Source organism: Mycteria americana, chromosome 8, assembly GCF_035582795.1.
Source record: "Mycteria americana isolate JAX WOST 10 ecotype Jacksonville Zoo and Gardens chromosome 8, USCA_MyAme_1.0, whole genome shotgun sequence".
NCBI classification, from domain to species: Eukaryota; Metazoa; Chordata; class Aves; order Ciconiiformes; family Ciconiidae; genus Mycteria; species Mycteria americana.
Genome location: NC_134372.1, coordinates 27,956,017 through 27,970,811, shown reverse-complemented (window position 1 = coordinate 27,970,811; position 14,795 = coordinate 27,956,017). Strand labels below are relative to the sequence as shown.

At 46.1% G+C, this 14,795-nt stretch overlaps 1 protein-coding gene across 1 annotated transcript in view; it reads right to left on the bottom strand.

Annotated features, from left to right (window-relative positions):
- The window catches only part of HYDIN (HYDIN axonemal central pair apparatus protein), a 148,253-nt gene that overhangs the window by 77,030 nt on the left and 56,428 nt on the right, over positions 1-14,795 (bottom strand). The window contains exons 12-17 of the mRNA XM_075511037.1: positions 13,616-13,683; positions 11,397-11,632; positions 10,464-10,564; positions 9,038-9,173; positions 8,396-8,560; positions 4,977-5,129 (exon numbers count right to left, since the gene is read on the bottom strand). Of these exons, the coding sequence (XP_075367152.1) occupies positions 4,977-5,129; positions 8,396-8,560; positions 9,038-9,173; positions 10,464-10,564; positions 11,397-11,632; positions 13,616-13,683 (859 nt within the window). The remainder of the gene's footprint in view (positions 1-4,976; positions 5,130-8,395; positions 8,561-9,037; positions 9,174-10,463; positions 10,565-11,396; positions 11,633-13,615; positions 13,684-14,795) is intronic.

Here is a 14,795-nt window from a genome sequence, read left to right as displayed (position 1 = left end):
ATAGCAGACTGCTGAGTGAGCTAACAAATCTTGTCTCCATCTGTGTCCCCTGTCCACAGCTCACCCCTCCAGATCCCATCTGCCCTCCCTGCTGTGCCGGGGAGACCAGTGCCACCATTCCGCCACCGCTCTGTGCATCAGGATTCGCCAGCCAGGACATGGGCATGGCTTGGCTGGCTGCTGCCAGGCACAACATTTAATAACCAAACTCCTCCTGCTTTTCCTTTGGGAAAAGCACTCCACTGAATCACTCTTGCTCATAGGAACATAATTGCCTTGAAGACTTCTACCTTTTCTTAATTCAGCTGGCCAGCCGGTGCAGCACAATACGACGAGCTTAGTTTCCCTAAATCAGCAGAATAACAATTTCTTTGATTACTGAAATACAGCAATTTTGAAAGGCCATGAACTCATATAAGATACCTGAAGTCATAAAAAAACCCCAACACACTCTTCCCTGTGGCCAGGTTTCAAGCACCTTTTCCAAGGTCTCCTCCAAACCTCTGCTCCCCTTTTTAAGAGCTACATGCCCTGGACCTAAGCCTTTGCAACACTGGGAAGGACACAGCCTTCCATCTTCCTCAGGTTTTCATACAACCAGTTGCCAGGACAAGACTGGACGCTCCTGGCCCTGACCCCTGTTCAAGACCGATGCCGCGAGTGTCCAGGCATGGTCCAGCTCTGGCAAGACCAAACTGGGTGGAAATCAGCAAACTGGTACTGCTGTATTAGCAAAAAACAGCCTTTTAAAACCAAACCAATGGTTTAGGTCTAAAGGTGAGCTTTCAGAGCACCATGAGGCTCTGGTAGGACAGCTCTGGAAAGAGTTAAACCTATGTATCTTATCTTCAAAAGCTCTGCTCACATTGGAAGAGACCACATATTCAGGGCCAATGCTGCCCATACCCTGGAAAGTTAATTTAAGACTCATTTCTAACTAGCATTGCAGATATCACTTGAAGGGCACAGCACTTTCTGCCTGTGTCTTGCTATGAGCAAACAGTGATGGGCTGGCTAATTATTCAGATGGGGGGGTAATTTACAGTAGATTTAGAAACCAGAATTTAGAAACCAAGAAACCTCTTGCCAATTCAAGTCTGCTCTGACTTCAGTGAGAGCAGTTGGAGAGAGCTATGAACAATGCTGACACGCTCTTCAAAGCCTTCCCTCCCTGCAGCCTGCACAATTCGCTCAGATAACAAAATCACCCATCAGCCAGAATAAGAAACAGAATCACTAAAGCAGCATCCCTTTATCAGCACTGTTTTTAAGTTTATCTCCATGTTTTGCTGTCTCTCCATATGGCCATTTCTTTAATAAAGGGAATGTCATCAAAAGCTTGAGATAATAAGGAACGAAATTAGTAAATGCAACAAATCATGCACTAATGAGGAGAGAAGCAAGTATGGGAACGGGAACTGCGTGTTCTCTCCTTGCTTACACCAAGTTTGACCAAGAGCCTTTATACGCTGCCTGAAAATCAGTTGATTTTCTCCAGTGAATCCCAGTAAGAAGATAAACAGTTACAGCTTTTTTTTTTTTTTAATAAATAAAACTTGGTCTCTTCTGCAATGTCAGCTCCAGTTGAATCTGACGGCAGCTCATCCCTGGGATCATGGAAGGGGATCTGCTCGCCAGGCACTCTCCTGAAGACAACACCACATCTGGCTGTACAACTGCTGCTGGAAACCAGGCGGCAGTGAGCTCCATCAGGAGCACAGGGCTCTGGATTAGGAAGGTCAAGGATCAGGTCAAAGGAGACAGGACCCCAAATCAGGAAATAGAGCACCTTCACTAGAAGAGGAAGTCCCAAGAAAGGTTTTTCTCTCTCCTCCCTCATTACAGGGCACCAGGAAACCACCATCTGCTTCCCTGCAGTAGCACATAACAGACCCAGCATGGTGGTTATCCAGGCAGAAGAAAGCTGCCACTGATTAACAAAAATTACACCCTAGGCCTGTCTTTTCCTTCCTGATCACACAGGCATGATATGCAGCTGCCTTCCATGACACTGAGAGATATTCTCAGTAGCCAAATAAAAGATCCCCGAGAAGAGAGCGTGACAAAGAACAAGTAAGAAATGATCAAAGAAAGATGCTTTTTCCTCTCTGCAGGGAGAGCAAACACTTCCATTAATCAATACAACTCGTTTGCATTTGTCAATATGGCAAAAATCAGACACTTAAGGAAACAGGAAAAGAAGATGACAGCAGCAGCAAGGAGGAGAAACAGCCATTTTTTTCATTAGGCCACGTCAGCCCTCAGCTAACCTGCAGCAGTTCCTCCATGTTGACCTATTCCTCCAGTCTTTTCCATCCACGAAAAAGGCAAACCCTCCCCTTGCTGGATCCAGAGGATGCTCTAACAGGGCTGCCTGGCAGCTGGGAAAGCAATCTGACAAGGAAAAGTACATCAGACAGACACAGGATTCAGTGGATGAGCATGGGATGACACACTGGTCCCAAGGGTCACAGACCTGCAGATACCCTGGCAAGCAGGGGTAAGCCAACAGAGGACTAGGGTATGAAGTCCCTACACTCCTCTTCAAACCCAAAAAGCCGCACCTCAATGTACAGCTTTGGAGGCTTTTTGTTTATTTCCCCTGGCAGCAGAAATGCTCAGTGCTGCTCCCCGCAACTCATCCAACTGAGAGAAGAGAAGAGGGGTACAGGGAAGACTGTGCACGAGGGGTACTCCAGGTAATTCCTTAAGTCACTATCCCAAAGTGAAGTTATCCACAAAAAAGCATCTTGGCTTGCTCATATAATGCTCTTTTCTCCCACAAAGCTAGAAGAAAAGCTTCACTTGACAGGAACAGCTATTTGCACGTGATGGTTAAGAACACCACCAAGGTGGCAGCATGGCCATCTGCATTACAGCATTTTCCTTTTCTGTTTCAAACAAGACACCAGCCTTTTACTTGCCCTGTTGCTGCCCCTTAATTTAATCTCATTCAGTTCGTTGAGCTGCCAGTCAGCGTGCTGTAACATTGCTGATTCAACACTGCTGTGAAAATTTCAATCAATAGCTCTTTCTTTCAAGTGGGGACCATGATCCATAAGCCTAACTGCAAACAGCCACGGTCTCGAGACTAGCCATCAAATAGGAGACAGGGAAATCATGGCTCGCCGTCCTGCAGCAATATCCAAGCAGAAAATCAAAGCAGCAGCTTTGGCATCTTAGAGACACAAGACATGGGTTCAGGGGCACAAGTGAATGAAGGATGCTCAAGTCACCCACCAGCTAGGCTAAGGGACAAACAGAGCCAGTTCTGCTCTCAGATGTGCATGTGCAGTTCACCCTGACACCCAAATGCATCTCAAATTTTACCTCCAAAACTATTCAGTCCTCTCTTCTTCCCATCAAAAAACTGCCAGGCAGCCTAAGGCAGCAGCAAAGGGCAAAACTTCAACTGAGGCAGCAAAACAGCACCAAATTAGGCAGCTGCTGAGGGCAAGGGAATAGCTCAAGCACATCTCGCCTGCCACAGTGCTGCTCCCATCAGACAGGATCAGCATCATGGTGTTGAAGAGTCTGAAGAGCCCTTGTCAAAACAGCTGATCAAGCAGATTCCCAGGACCTGCATCCTTGAACATCTCCATGATATCAGCAGCTATCCTGAGAAGCCGAGATGCTCACCGTGGGGTAATTCAACCCTGTGAAGTCAGCAGGCAGGTGGGACTATGGAGCAGCAGAGTCCATCTTTACCACAGGAAAAGAAACCATGCTTGAACCATATCATATTATTGCTCTATCTATTGATTAGCCACAATATTTGCAGAGATTGCAGTGAAGCACGATAGGATTTATTGCCCAATCCCATAAATTAGGGCACTGAGGCAATGGAGAGGCAGATATACCCCTGCAAGCCCCCTGGGTACACTGCAAGCAGCCCAGGGGAGGGAGGGAAGTCATTACGCCCAGACAGCGGTACCTAAACAGAACTCTGCAGGTCCGTCTTGGGTACAAGCATGCAAACCCCATCATTTATACACCAGTACCACCCATCCAAGGTGGCCTGCTCTCTGCAGAGACGGAAAGCAGATTTTCATAGTGGAGTCAAAGAAAGCTGCCCTGGGAATCCCCCACTCTGAGGTTACATTTATCCTCCTGGGCACAGAAACTGGAGTTAAACAGCTGGAAAAGCACCAAGAGGGAAATTCAGCCTGGGTTAACCAGCCCCAGAAGTTCAACCCACCTAACACAGAGAAGCACAAGCCTCCTCCAAATCCTGTTTTCCTGCCCCGATCTCTCCTCCAGTGGGGAGCACATCCCACCCAGCCTCAGCACACGAGTCCTTCCCAGCCACATCATCCCTGCTCCCCCTGCCAGGGAAGCAGCCAAGCTCTCCTGCTATGCAGCTTGTCACATCTATGCAGCCTCCATGAATTAAATAGCCTTTTTCTGCAGCTACTGTCCAGAGATGCTCTGCAACGCTACAGAGTCCACAGACTCCGTAGGTACACAATCCTTACAAGTATATTTTTGTGCAACAACCCACTTGGTTTGACTCCCAGTAGATATGAAACTCACCTCACCACGAGCAGTTTGAGGACAGACCTCACACCCTAGTCTCTAGTGTTAACAGGAGTTTGAGGCAAAGCAGATGCAGACATAACAGGGAAACGGCAGGGAAACCCATGCCCTTTCAGGAGCAAAGGGCCACAGACTTCTCTTGATCTCAGAGCTCCAAAAACATGACCCTTAGAGCTAAATACCTTCCACAAAATAAAGGGGGAACTTGTAAAAAATGATCCAGACTAATTTCTGCTCAAACTTCTATGCAAATTCTCTATTTTACTGAGGGGTCCCCCAGCTAAAACTGCCCCCAGAGCCAGGCTCCTCTTGGTGCATTGTGATGAAATATCTTGCTTTCTCTCTCAGATAGCGATATGGAAATGCTGCATATAAAAATCAAGTCACAGGCTGCTATGGACCAGTCGTTTTTGTTGGAAAATAGCCCCACAGATACTTACCATCTCTGCCCAGAATGATGCAGGGATGACAGTCTGATTGGAGAGGTGGAGGGTTCGGGAAGCATCTTGTAGAACTTGGATACTGCCAAAATTTATCTTACTCGGATGCACGTAGACAACTGGTCCTTCTCCAATGCTCACTAAATGGATTTTCTGCTCCAGGAAGCAGGTAGGAAAGAAAAAATAAAAAACATAAAACAGGGAAAGTTTGAAAAGATTAGACAGCTCTAAGGGTACTCCTAGATTGGGGGATACTTATGGCTGTTTGAAGTTTTCAGTGTTGTAACACTGATGCAGAAGGCCTGAAGCAAGTGTGGGATCTAGAGTGATCCCATGTGAAAGCCACAAGCTCCTGTTATCAAGGGATGAAGAATCCCAGTTTCCCATGCTTGCTTTTTCACACCTCCTCCATGCTGTTAGCTCTCCTTCCTCTACCCTGTGCCTGCTCCCACTCCTTTCCCTGCTCAATCTTGCCCCAGACTACCCTCCCTGGCTTCTGCTGCTGCACTGCCACACTTGGACAGTAACTTCTTTAACATTCCCAAAGCTACACATGTGAAAACCAGCACAAATCAGCAACAAAGCAGGCTGTTCAGAGTAGGGATCATGTAAGTTAGTTGCCTCCGATTTGTGCTTATATGTATTCCTGGTATTATATGAATGACAGACATTAATTCTTAATTATGTCGTTCAAGAAGTATTTTTTTCTTTTGACAGTCTGAGACACAAAAGTTTTGTTCTTGCAGAACTGGCACAGACTATTGGAGGAGAAATGCAGATCTCTTTGCTAAACCACCTTCTCACATCATTAAAAACAATGAGAATTTATTGAGTCTGGCTGGATTTCACTAGTTCTAAACACCCCAACTCTTAAACAGGATCTGAATGCATAAAACTCCCAACACTGACAAGCTGCTGTATGATTCACTGGAGGGCATGGAGTATGATTTAACCACAAAAGAAACTAGCCTGCATGACGTAAAACCTTTAATGATGTCTGACTCAAGGAAATGGCACTGACAGCTGTCAGAATCACTAGTCCAACTCAGCCAGAAGGAACAGCATCCAGAAATGCTCATCCCTTGACAGGACACTACTGCATGCAAGTAAGAGCCAAAACTCATGTACCAAGGCTGGTACCTCAAAAATAAGGAACTGAAGCCATACATGATGATGGATCTTTTATTCCTCCAGGAGAAGGGAGGCATGGAAAGCTGCAGTCTGGGTGATGCTGCCCAAAGCTCCTGGGAAGAAGGAGCTGGAGGGAAGAGCTGTGCCTCGCCAGCTGGCTTTGCCTCCAGGTGACAGCGGTGCGGGAGCAGCAAAGGCAGGGCAGAACCCTTTGGAGGTGGGCAGAATAACACCTGGAGGATGCCCAGGCTAGCTGGTTTCAATTAGAGTATGTACTAACACGATATATCCTAGCCAAGGAAAGGGCTTATAAAAAAACCCCTTCATCTACAGTCTTCTTAAAAGGGACAAGAAAAACCCCGTTCAACAGGGTTACAGGCAATGTGACACACGGGGAAAGGCAGTAAAAGGAGATGGCAACTTTGCCATCAATAATATTGCCACACATACACACACACCCCCAGCAGCACTGCTGGCTTTGTCGATGGGTATGTAATGTCACATTTGATCATTTAGGAATGAAGAGCATCTGTCCCTGGCAGACAGCCATGGTTTGAGTGGCTGCTTATTCTGATAGCAGCCAGCTGCCAAATTCCCTGCCTGTGGCACATGAGGCTGCCTTGCCCAGCAAGGGTTGGGTTTTACCAGCTCCTTAATGCAGGACATCACATACACCAAATTGAAGCTGGCATGCAGTCACCGGCAAACAAAATACCAGGCAACAGACCCATGGAGGGACTCTACACAACCTGGATGAAAGATCTGTACGATATTTCACCTAACTCTGTAAAGACCTGGTATCAATTCCAGACAGCATAACCTAAGGCAACAAGAGTAAGCTACTATTTGGCTTTATTGAATACATTGCAACAATTCCCCTGAGGTCAGATTTGCATCATATGATCCATATGGGCAGGATTTGCCACCAGTGCAGGATGTATTACAAGATGGTTAGCTGTTCTGCTAGCCCAGAAAGCTCTGGACCAGAGAACAACTGAAACAATACCAAATTATAGGGCAGTCCTATAGAAATAGCAAAGAATCTCGCCTGACAGCCAGAAACTCACATCTGTGCTGCCAGTATACCCAGTGAGGTTTCTAACAGCACTCGCTGGGTGCTAGGAGCAACTGAACATAAACACGGCATGTTAAAGATCAACTTAATGGGTGCACACACTCACTCAATCTCATGCTGGTCGTTTCTTTAGGGACAGCTAGGATTCTCCAGCTGAAATGCTCACCTTTTGGGCAAAAAATTGACAGTTTTCGTCAAACTTCAGACTTCCCTGCACAGCCTGCATTGCCTGGCCTTCCTGTTGACTGGTTTACATGCACATCCATGAAGGCCTGGGTTGAGATGTTTAGTGGCATCCAGGGGATTTAGCAGCATCATTTCCTTTCTTTTTAATGAAAGTTTAAATCCCTTAGACTGCTTTCAAAATGTCAGCCTTCCTTTCTGTTACAGAAAGCTTAAGGTTCCCAGCAATCCTCTGACATCCTCTTTCATGCTCAGAGAGATGACAAGACATTTTAAAACAGCTGCTTCAAAAGTTAATATCACTTTAATTTAAAGTTTAATTAACTAAATTTGTTCTAGATTTCAGCTAAATGAAGCCAGGACACTACATACAACGTTCTCTTGCCTACATTTTGTTGTTGCTGCTGTTGTGTATGCCTGAATGCAAACAACATCTTTTAGGAGGCTTTAGTCCAGGAATGCTTTGCCTCTTCCATTTCCAGGCTTAGTAGAAAAAAAGTCTCTGTGCTCCAGATGCAAGCAGTGCGGAGACTCATGTGTCTTTGGCTGGGACTTCTGGCAAAGATATTTGATGGATATTTCTCAGACACGATGGGCCTGATTTTCAGAAAAGCTTAAATCCAGCTTTGCACAAAACATCACTTCAGCATGGTTTCTTACATAGCGCTTGCTTTAGCAAGATTCAGGGAGGTCCCTGAACAAAAGTCCTAACAAAGCAGCAGTTGCTGTTCATCTAAGAACACGGCAGAGTATGAGACCCAGGGACTGTGCTGGGTTTCAGACTGGGCTTGTTATCCTGTCTCACATATCCATAATTAAACGCTGTATCAGACACTTACATTGTCACTTAAGAGGATACCATCCTTCCTCTTCTCTAGGCATTAGCTGTTGCTCATGCCATGAATCCCTTCTTTCCTTGTCCACACCAGCCATATATTACAAGTTCTTGTTTTCCCAGGAAGAATCCCTGTACACTTTACACCCCACCAAAATGGGTTGCACAAAGGCACACATCTCCCCTAGCACTCACCAGTGGGGATCCTTCACTCCCAAACACCGCAACACAAGCAACAGTGTCCTGCTCTCCTGTCACCTGGACTTCCAGTGTAAATGGGACCTCCACCGAGCCATGAGGCTGGATGATCCCACACGGCACGGGGCTGGAGTACCACACAGCAGCATTCTCCTTGTGTTCCTATAAGGGACAGAATCAAGTCCAACTTCAGAGTGACCTTTGAGGAATCTTCAAACTCCTTAACATCTACCACAACGACAATTCACACACGTTTTTAAAAATCCCTAGGAGAAAGCAGAAAGGCACAAAAACAGATGCAAGACTAGTATGGGCTTAGCATCCTTAGGGGGTCCGAAAGCTGCTGCATCCACAAACACCCACTCCTGTGCTGGCAGCCTCTTTGCAGCAGCTTTTCATGACCCTTTAAGTTCTCCTGCATGAAAGAACCCAGAAGACTAGAATATAAACTGCTTCCTAAAGTTTATATTCAGGTAGGTTCCTATTAACTGCTTCCTAAAGTTTATATTCAGGCAGGTTCCTGTTCTCAGTAAACCTTTAGGTTTGAATATAAACCATCAAGGTCTTATCCAAAACCCTTTTTTTCCTAATAAACCCCTCGATAACATTTGAGGGCAAGAGGCGGATGCAATGCCAAACCTGAGGAAGAACCCCGTAGCAGCCTGGAAAATCGCTGTCGTTCACAAGGGTCAGCATCTGCCGATAAGGGAATTTTAGAAAGCACCGTCCAAACGCCACAATGGGGTTGAGCACTCGCAGCGGAGGAACTATGCATCTAGGCAAAGAGATGACCGAAAGGGAATTTAGAGATACCAAGAGAATGTAGAATTTGTTTACTCCTCAAATAGCATGAAATGGAGCATAATACATTTGTCACTGTCAAATAGACATTCAATACCCCTACAGTGATAAATCACCTTTTACTTCTTTTTATTCACTTTTATTCAACAACCTCTTGTAAAGGAGGGGCAAACCCCGAGTCTCAGCATCACAGAGGCTGCCAAGTGCCCAGTCAGAGCACAGTGCCCTGTCCCAGAACTGTCTGATGGGCACCTTTGCCCCAGGAGCCTTGCAAGGACCCTCCCAATGGCCCCAGCAAGGGGTGAGCTCTGGGGGAGCCTTCCCACCAAGGACCAGTGCTCAACAAGACTCAGGGAACACAAGACTCCAGTATCTCAGTAAAAATGACTCCCTCCTCTCCCATACTGCTGTTGCCCTGCCTGAAAACTCAGCCACTTGTCCCAGCAATGGAGGGCACAAGCCACCACCTGCCTTACACAGTGAGTGATCACCCTTTCCCCATTTCTGTAGCTACCTTGGTCCTTCACCTCCACGGGTCCATACACTGTCTGTTCCCATTTGCACTTATTTTACAAAATTGCAGCCCAGGAACTGACTGGACAACTCTGCCTGAGAGAGGGAAACTGCATCCCTGTTGTAATTAAACTGACACCCACTGCAGCACAACAGGATTGAATCTGGCTGCAGCAAGAACAACTTTTGGCTTAAGTCTGAGAACATTAATGCTCAAAAAAACCAGAGGAAAGCAGAGAAACCTGAGCTCACCTTCCACATCAAGGACTATTTTTCCCTTCGTAAGATCTTGCCTGTATTTTTCCCTCACCATTCCCACCATAAGCCCCTTCCCCATTTGCACATGCCTTCATTAATTGAACCAGACACCAGCTTTCAGGAGGTTGCTCGCTGCATCCCAAACAAATGTTGCATTTTGGTCACAACCCAGCACAAGTCGACCACTTGCAGGAAGGAGAGGCAGCCTTTTGGAAATTTGTTACACCTCAAGCACCAAAAAACAGGCCAACAATGAATATAATTACCATTCCCTTTAGAAAAAGGCTCAGAGCCATGCCTGTCCATTGAGCACAGGTGCTTCTCAACATGGGCTGCTTTCAAAGCACTGCTGTTCTCATATCTAGCTGGGCAGAACTAGCTCATTAAGCAGTGCTTCTCATTTGGAGCTGGAGCCAGCAAACAGCATGCAAGGAAGCATGCTGGTGGTGGATGCACGAGGAGAGACGATGAGCTGCAAGGAAAGTACTGATACCTGGCTGTGAGAAGCAATGCCAAGACCTCCTTGCCAACACCATCCACGTCCACCACTAGTGCCAGCTCGTATCTCTTCACAGTGTTGGAACACAGGGTGACCTAGCAGAAGAGAAAAGCATCAAATATTTCATCACTCCCAAAAGCCATCATCCATGTGTGGTGTCCTCCAGTTCTTGTTCCACGGTAAGGAAAGGGAGGATTTTGCCCTAATTCTTCTGCTGGTCCATGTGTAGAGCAGAGTCTCTGGGAGTAATAAAAGTCTTCTGACAATATCTGCTTTGTTAAATACACCATGCAGTTATCAGGGCACATGTAAGCTAAATTAAAGCACAGACTAATGCTCTACTCACCACTGTATTAAAATTACGGGACCAATTTTTAATCTCAACTACAATAGCATAAATCCAGAGGAAATCTGTTGACTTGAACAGAATGAGTTCAGCTTTACAGTGAGAAGCTGAGGGCAAAACGTGGCCCAGCAGATGCTGTGCAGTTCACGGCTGCCAGAGCTTTTTCAGTCCCCACTGGAGATTGTTGCAGTGAATACAGCTCCTTCTGCTCAACAGGAGAGGAGAAATAAGACCACGAAGAAAAGCAAACGGCTTTATACAATGACATCTCTTTCTAACAGCCACCTTCTGTCCTCATCCTTCCTCTGCCCGCTTTAAATCAAAGAAATCGCTCTAAGCAGCTCTCAAAAACACATGAATGGCTTTTGTATTTGACTATGCAGTACAAGACCTTCAGCTTATGACTTTGGAAACAAAACGGTGCTCCTTCAAAAATGTCCCAGAGTAACCCAGCCAACAAAAGCCTAACACTAATGCATATATCTTACTCGCGTTATGCTAGCAACACTAAAGCCCTCTCACACATCAGTGAAGCTTCAGCTCCACCTGCTGAAGCATGTATGGCTGGACTCTTCCCATACCTGAATATCCAGGAGTCCCTGGGAGCGGATGGTCCCTCTGCAGGGCGTTATGGTAAATTCGGTTGGCTTGACATGACCTTGAGTTTCCTTTCTCCAGGACAGGCGAGTGTTGTCTGACATCTGAACAAAACTGGTAACACTGGGCTCTCCTGAGCCATCCCCAGGAATGCGAAGGTTGAAAGTCATGGGCACCAAGGAGGTGTTAGTGAGGCGACATGACAAGGTGCAAGGAAAGCCTAGGAAAATGACACAAACAGGAATTTATGCACCAATTATCCCATGATTCCTGGTATGAATATCTTGTTATGGGCTTGGAGTTTAGCTCTTTTCAATCTGAATTATAGCTAATTGAGAAGCTAAGCAAGGAATTAATTGTCACTTAAGTTCCCTTTTATGCTGATCACGGAGACTGCTTCCTTGGCAATGCCCACTCTTAGCGATGCTGAACACCAGAATTTTTTCTCTCTTTAACTGAGGAGCTCTCTCACATGCCCCCAAACCAGCACCAATTATTTCTCACTTATGAGTGTGCATCCAGACAGATCATTTATTCTGAAAATTCAATCCATAAAATTCCCTGTTAACTCCGTGAACACTCCCACAGTTTTCAATATATACAAGTGGTGTATTGTCATCAAGGAGAAGCTACAGTAAAAGAAAGGATGAATGAAATTGGCAACTATAGCATGATGCAAAGCACACTAATGCAGTTTCTCTAGGCAGGATCCTTAAAGTATCTCCTGGGGCAACCAGACTGAGCACATGACCATTTGCAGCCCACTTCACAGGAGGCAAGCCTGATGCTTGTTTAGAAATCAGCAGGAAACACGTTTCACCTTACCTAACAAATGGGGACATCACATCCACGCTGCACACTGGCTTTGATTACTGCCCACAAAGGTTTACATCACTTTAGCTTTGATACTAGCTTTCCATTACGCACCAGTGATACAACCACACCTGGTGGGGATGTTCTGCAGAGACAGGACATCAGCCCACAACCTGCTCTGGAGCGGACATCTGGCTTGTCTCCTTCTCACAGAGCTGGCCAGCCATCTCCCATGCTTACCAAGTATTATGTGAACACAGATGGGGAGGAAAACCAATGCAGACACAACAGGTAGTTTCTCCATGCCCATCAACAGTGACCACTGCCCACCTCCAGCAATTACTCCAGCAGGGAGGCAGGAGGTACACAAAAAGAACAAACACAGACTTCACAATCCCAAATGAGACAGAAGTCTCCAGATGCAGACAACAATTAGCAGCATAGCTAAAAGAAGCAAAAATACAATAGGTGTGCCTTCAGCTGAAAAGGCCTTACTAATGAAATCAGATTAAGTAGGATGAATCTCCTATTACATAACCATATTCCTGCCTGGTGGGTTTCTTGTTGTTTTATTTATTCAAAAGAAAACAAAGAAGTGGCAGAATGGTGATGCAGGGAGGGGAGGAAGCAGCTCAGGAAAGGTAATGAGTTTTCTTTAAAAGTCCATGAACAGCATGAAAACACAGAGGCATCCTGGGCACAGAATGATAATGGCCCTTCAATCAATCCACAATTGATTTCACATTTAAACTTTAGATCATCTCAGTAAAAAGCCTTTTGTGAGACTGAGATGGAGAACCAGAATCTGCATTTCAATGGAGATGCTCTGGATGCTGAGCCACCAGCTCTGTCAGCAGAGCTGGGCTTTTGGTGGGGAAGGAGAAGGAGCCCACGTCTCTGAGGACATAGGTGCCTGATGCAGAACTATTGCTTGGGCACATTACCTGGTAGGTGATAACGAGGTGCCCTCATAGCATTAATTAACATCTCACACTAAAGGTTAGGTGGGTAAATGGTGTCCTTGCCTTCCAACAGGAACATTTACCCAGAACCGCTATAGGCTAGTACGTAGCTTAAACTCCTTTCTCCTGTAGTCCCATCCCTTGGGCCCTTCTGGGACAAGGACTTTCACAGGCATTCTGCTGCCAAAGATTAGGACGTTGGGGCTGAACAGACTATAAGGGACACCAGAAAATACTGACTTTCTATTCCTTTGGTCTATTTGATCTCATCATGGCAAAATACTGCCTAAGCAACCAACAGCCCTGGTTTTAACACCCTGAAGGCTGCTATGGAGGAACAGAAGTGACAGATGCTCTTACGTTCAAGTGCTCCATTTTAGTAATGCACAGACCTCTCAAGCTGTGGTCCAAGCCCAGGGCACACTCACCAAACGAGACGTCACCAAAGCGGAGGGAAGGTACATTGAAATGAAAAGTCGGTCCGATGACACAGCCCCTGTGAGGACAGAGACAGGCAGAGGAGGCATTGGTGTGGTTAAAGAGAACTGCAAAGCGTTCAGCTTTCATTACCACTCAGATGCATATAAGCTGGTCTCAGAATCACAGTGGATTTCAAATCAACCTGTCACCCTCATGCTCAGCATGGCATCCATGTGGACAGGAGGCAGCCAAAGCAAAGTGGTCAGCAGCTGATAGCTGCTGATGTGGCCATGTCAGGCAGGGTATGCCCCCAAGTTGCTGCTGGCCCAATGAATGACCCTGAACAAGTGATGGCTCTGTGCCTCAGTTTCCCCATCTGCAATGTGATGGACACAGAGGTGTCCACACAGAAGTGGACTCATTGTAACTAGCCTTCCCAGCCACAGGTCTCCTGCTTTGGTATTTCATAGCTGGAACTGGTGTTTCCATTGAGTGTATGAACATCTTTCTCAGAAGATCTTGGTCCACACAATCATTATGCATGCAGGATTTTGAGGCATGAATCCAGGGGAGCCCCAAATATCCATTGAGAAGAGCAGCAACAGTTCTACACAATGGACAGTTGAATCTTGGAGGAAAGTATCAGCTTGTCACCAGTGCACCAGCTGACACATCCAAGAGCAACACACATCTTAAACCACTGAACGTGGGTGCCTCTGAACCCACTACACCACCTCGTCCGTCCTTAAATTCAGCAGACAGGCTCCAAACTCCAAAACTCACCAATGTCCACTGAAATCAGCACTTGAAGCTGCACAACATTCATTAATTTATTTCATGGTTCATGCCAATCAATGCCAGCTCTGTCTCTTCGTTAAACATCAAGGACCACAGTGAACTGTGCCATCTAGTTTTATCCACAGGACTGCCACTGGCTCTGTTCTGCACATGAACAGACCCCAGCATCCCACAGGAGGGACCGTGGTTCATCCGTGGTGTCCCTTTTCCAGCATCCCTTTCTAAACACCAAAGAAACAAGCATTCAGGACCTTGTAAGGTTGTTTTCCAAGTAAAGAATAATCACCTATGGTTTGGGCATCTTCTGATTCCATAGTCAAAAAGCACTCAAAACCTGACTTTCAGGGGTTTCAATCCAATGCTAATTCTCAATTCTTGGAGCTGAATCAG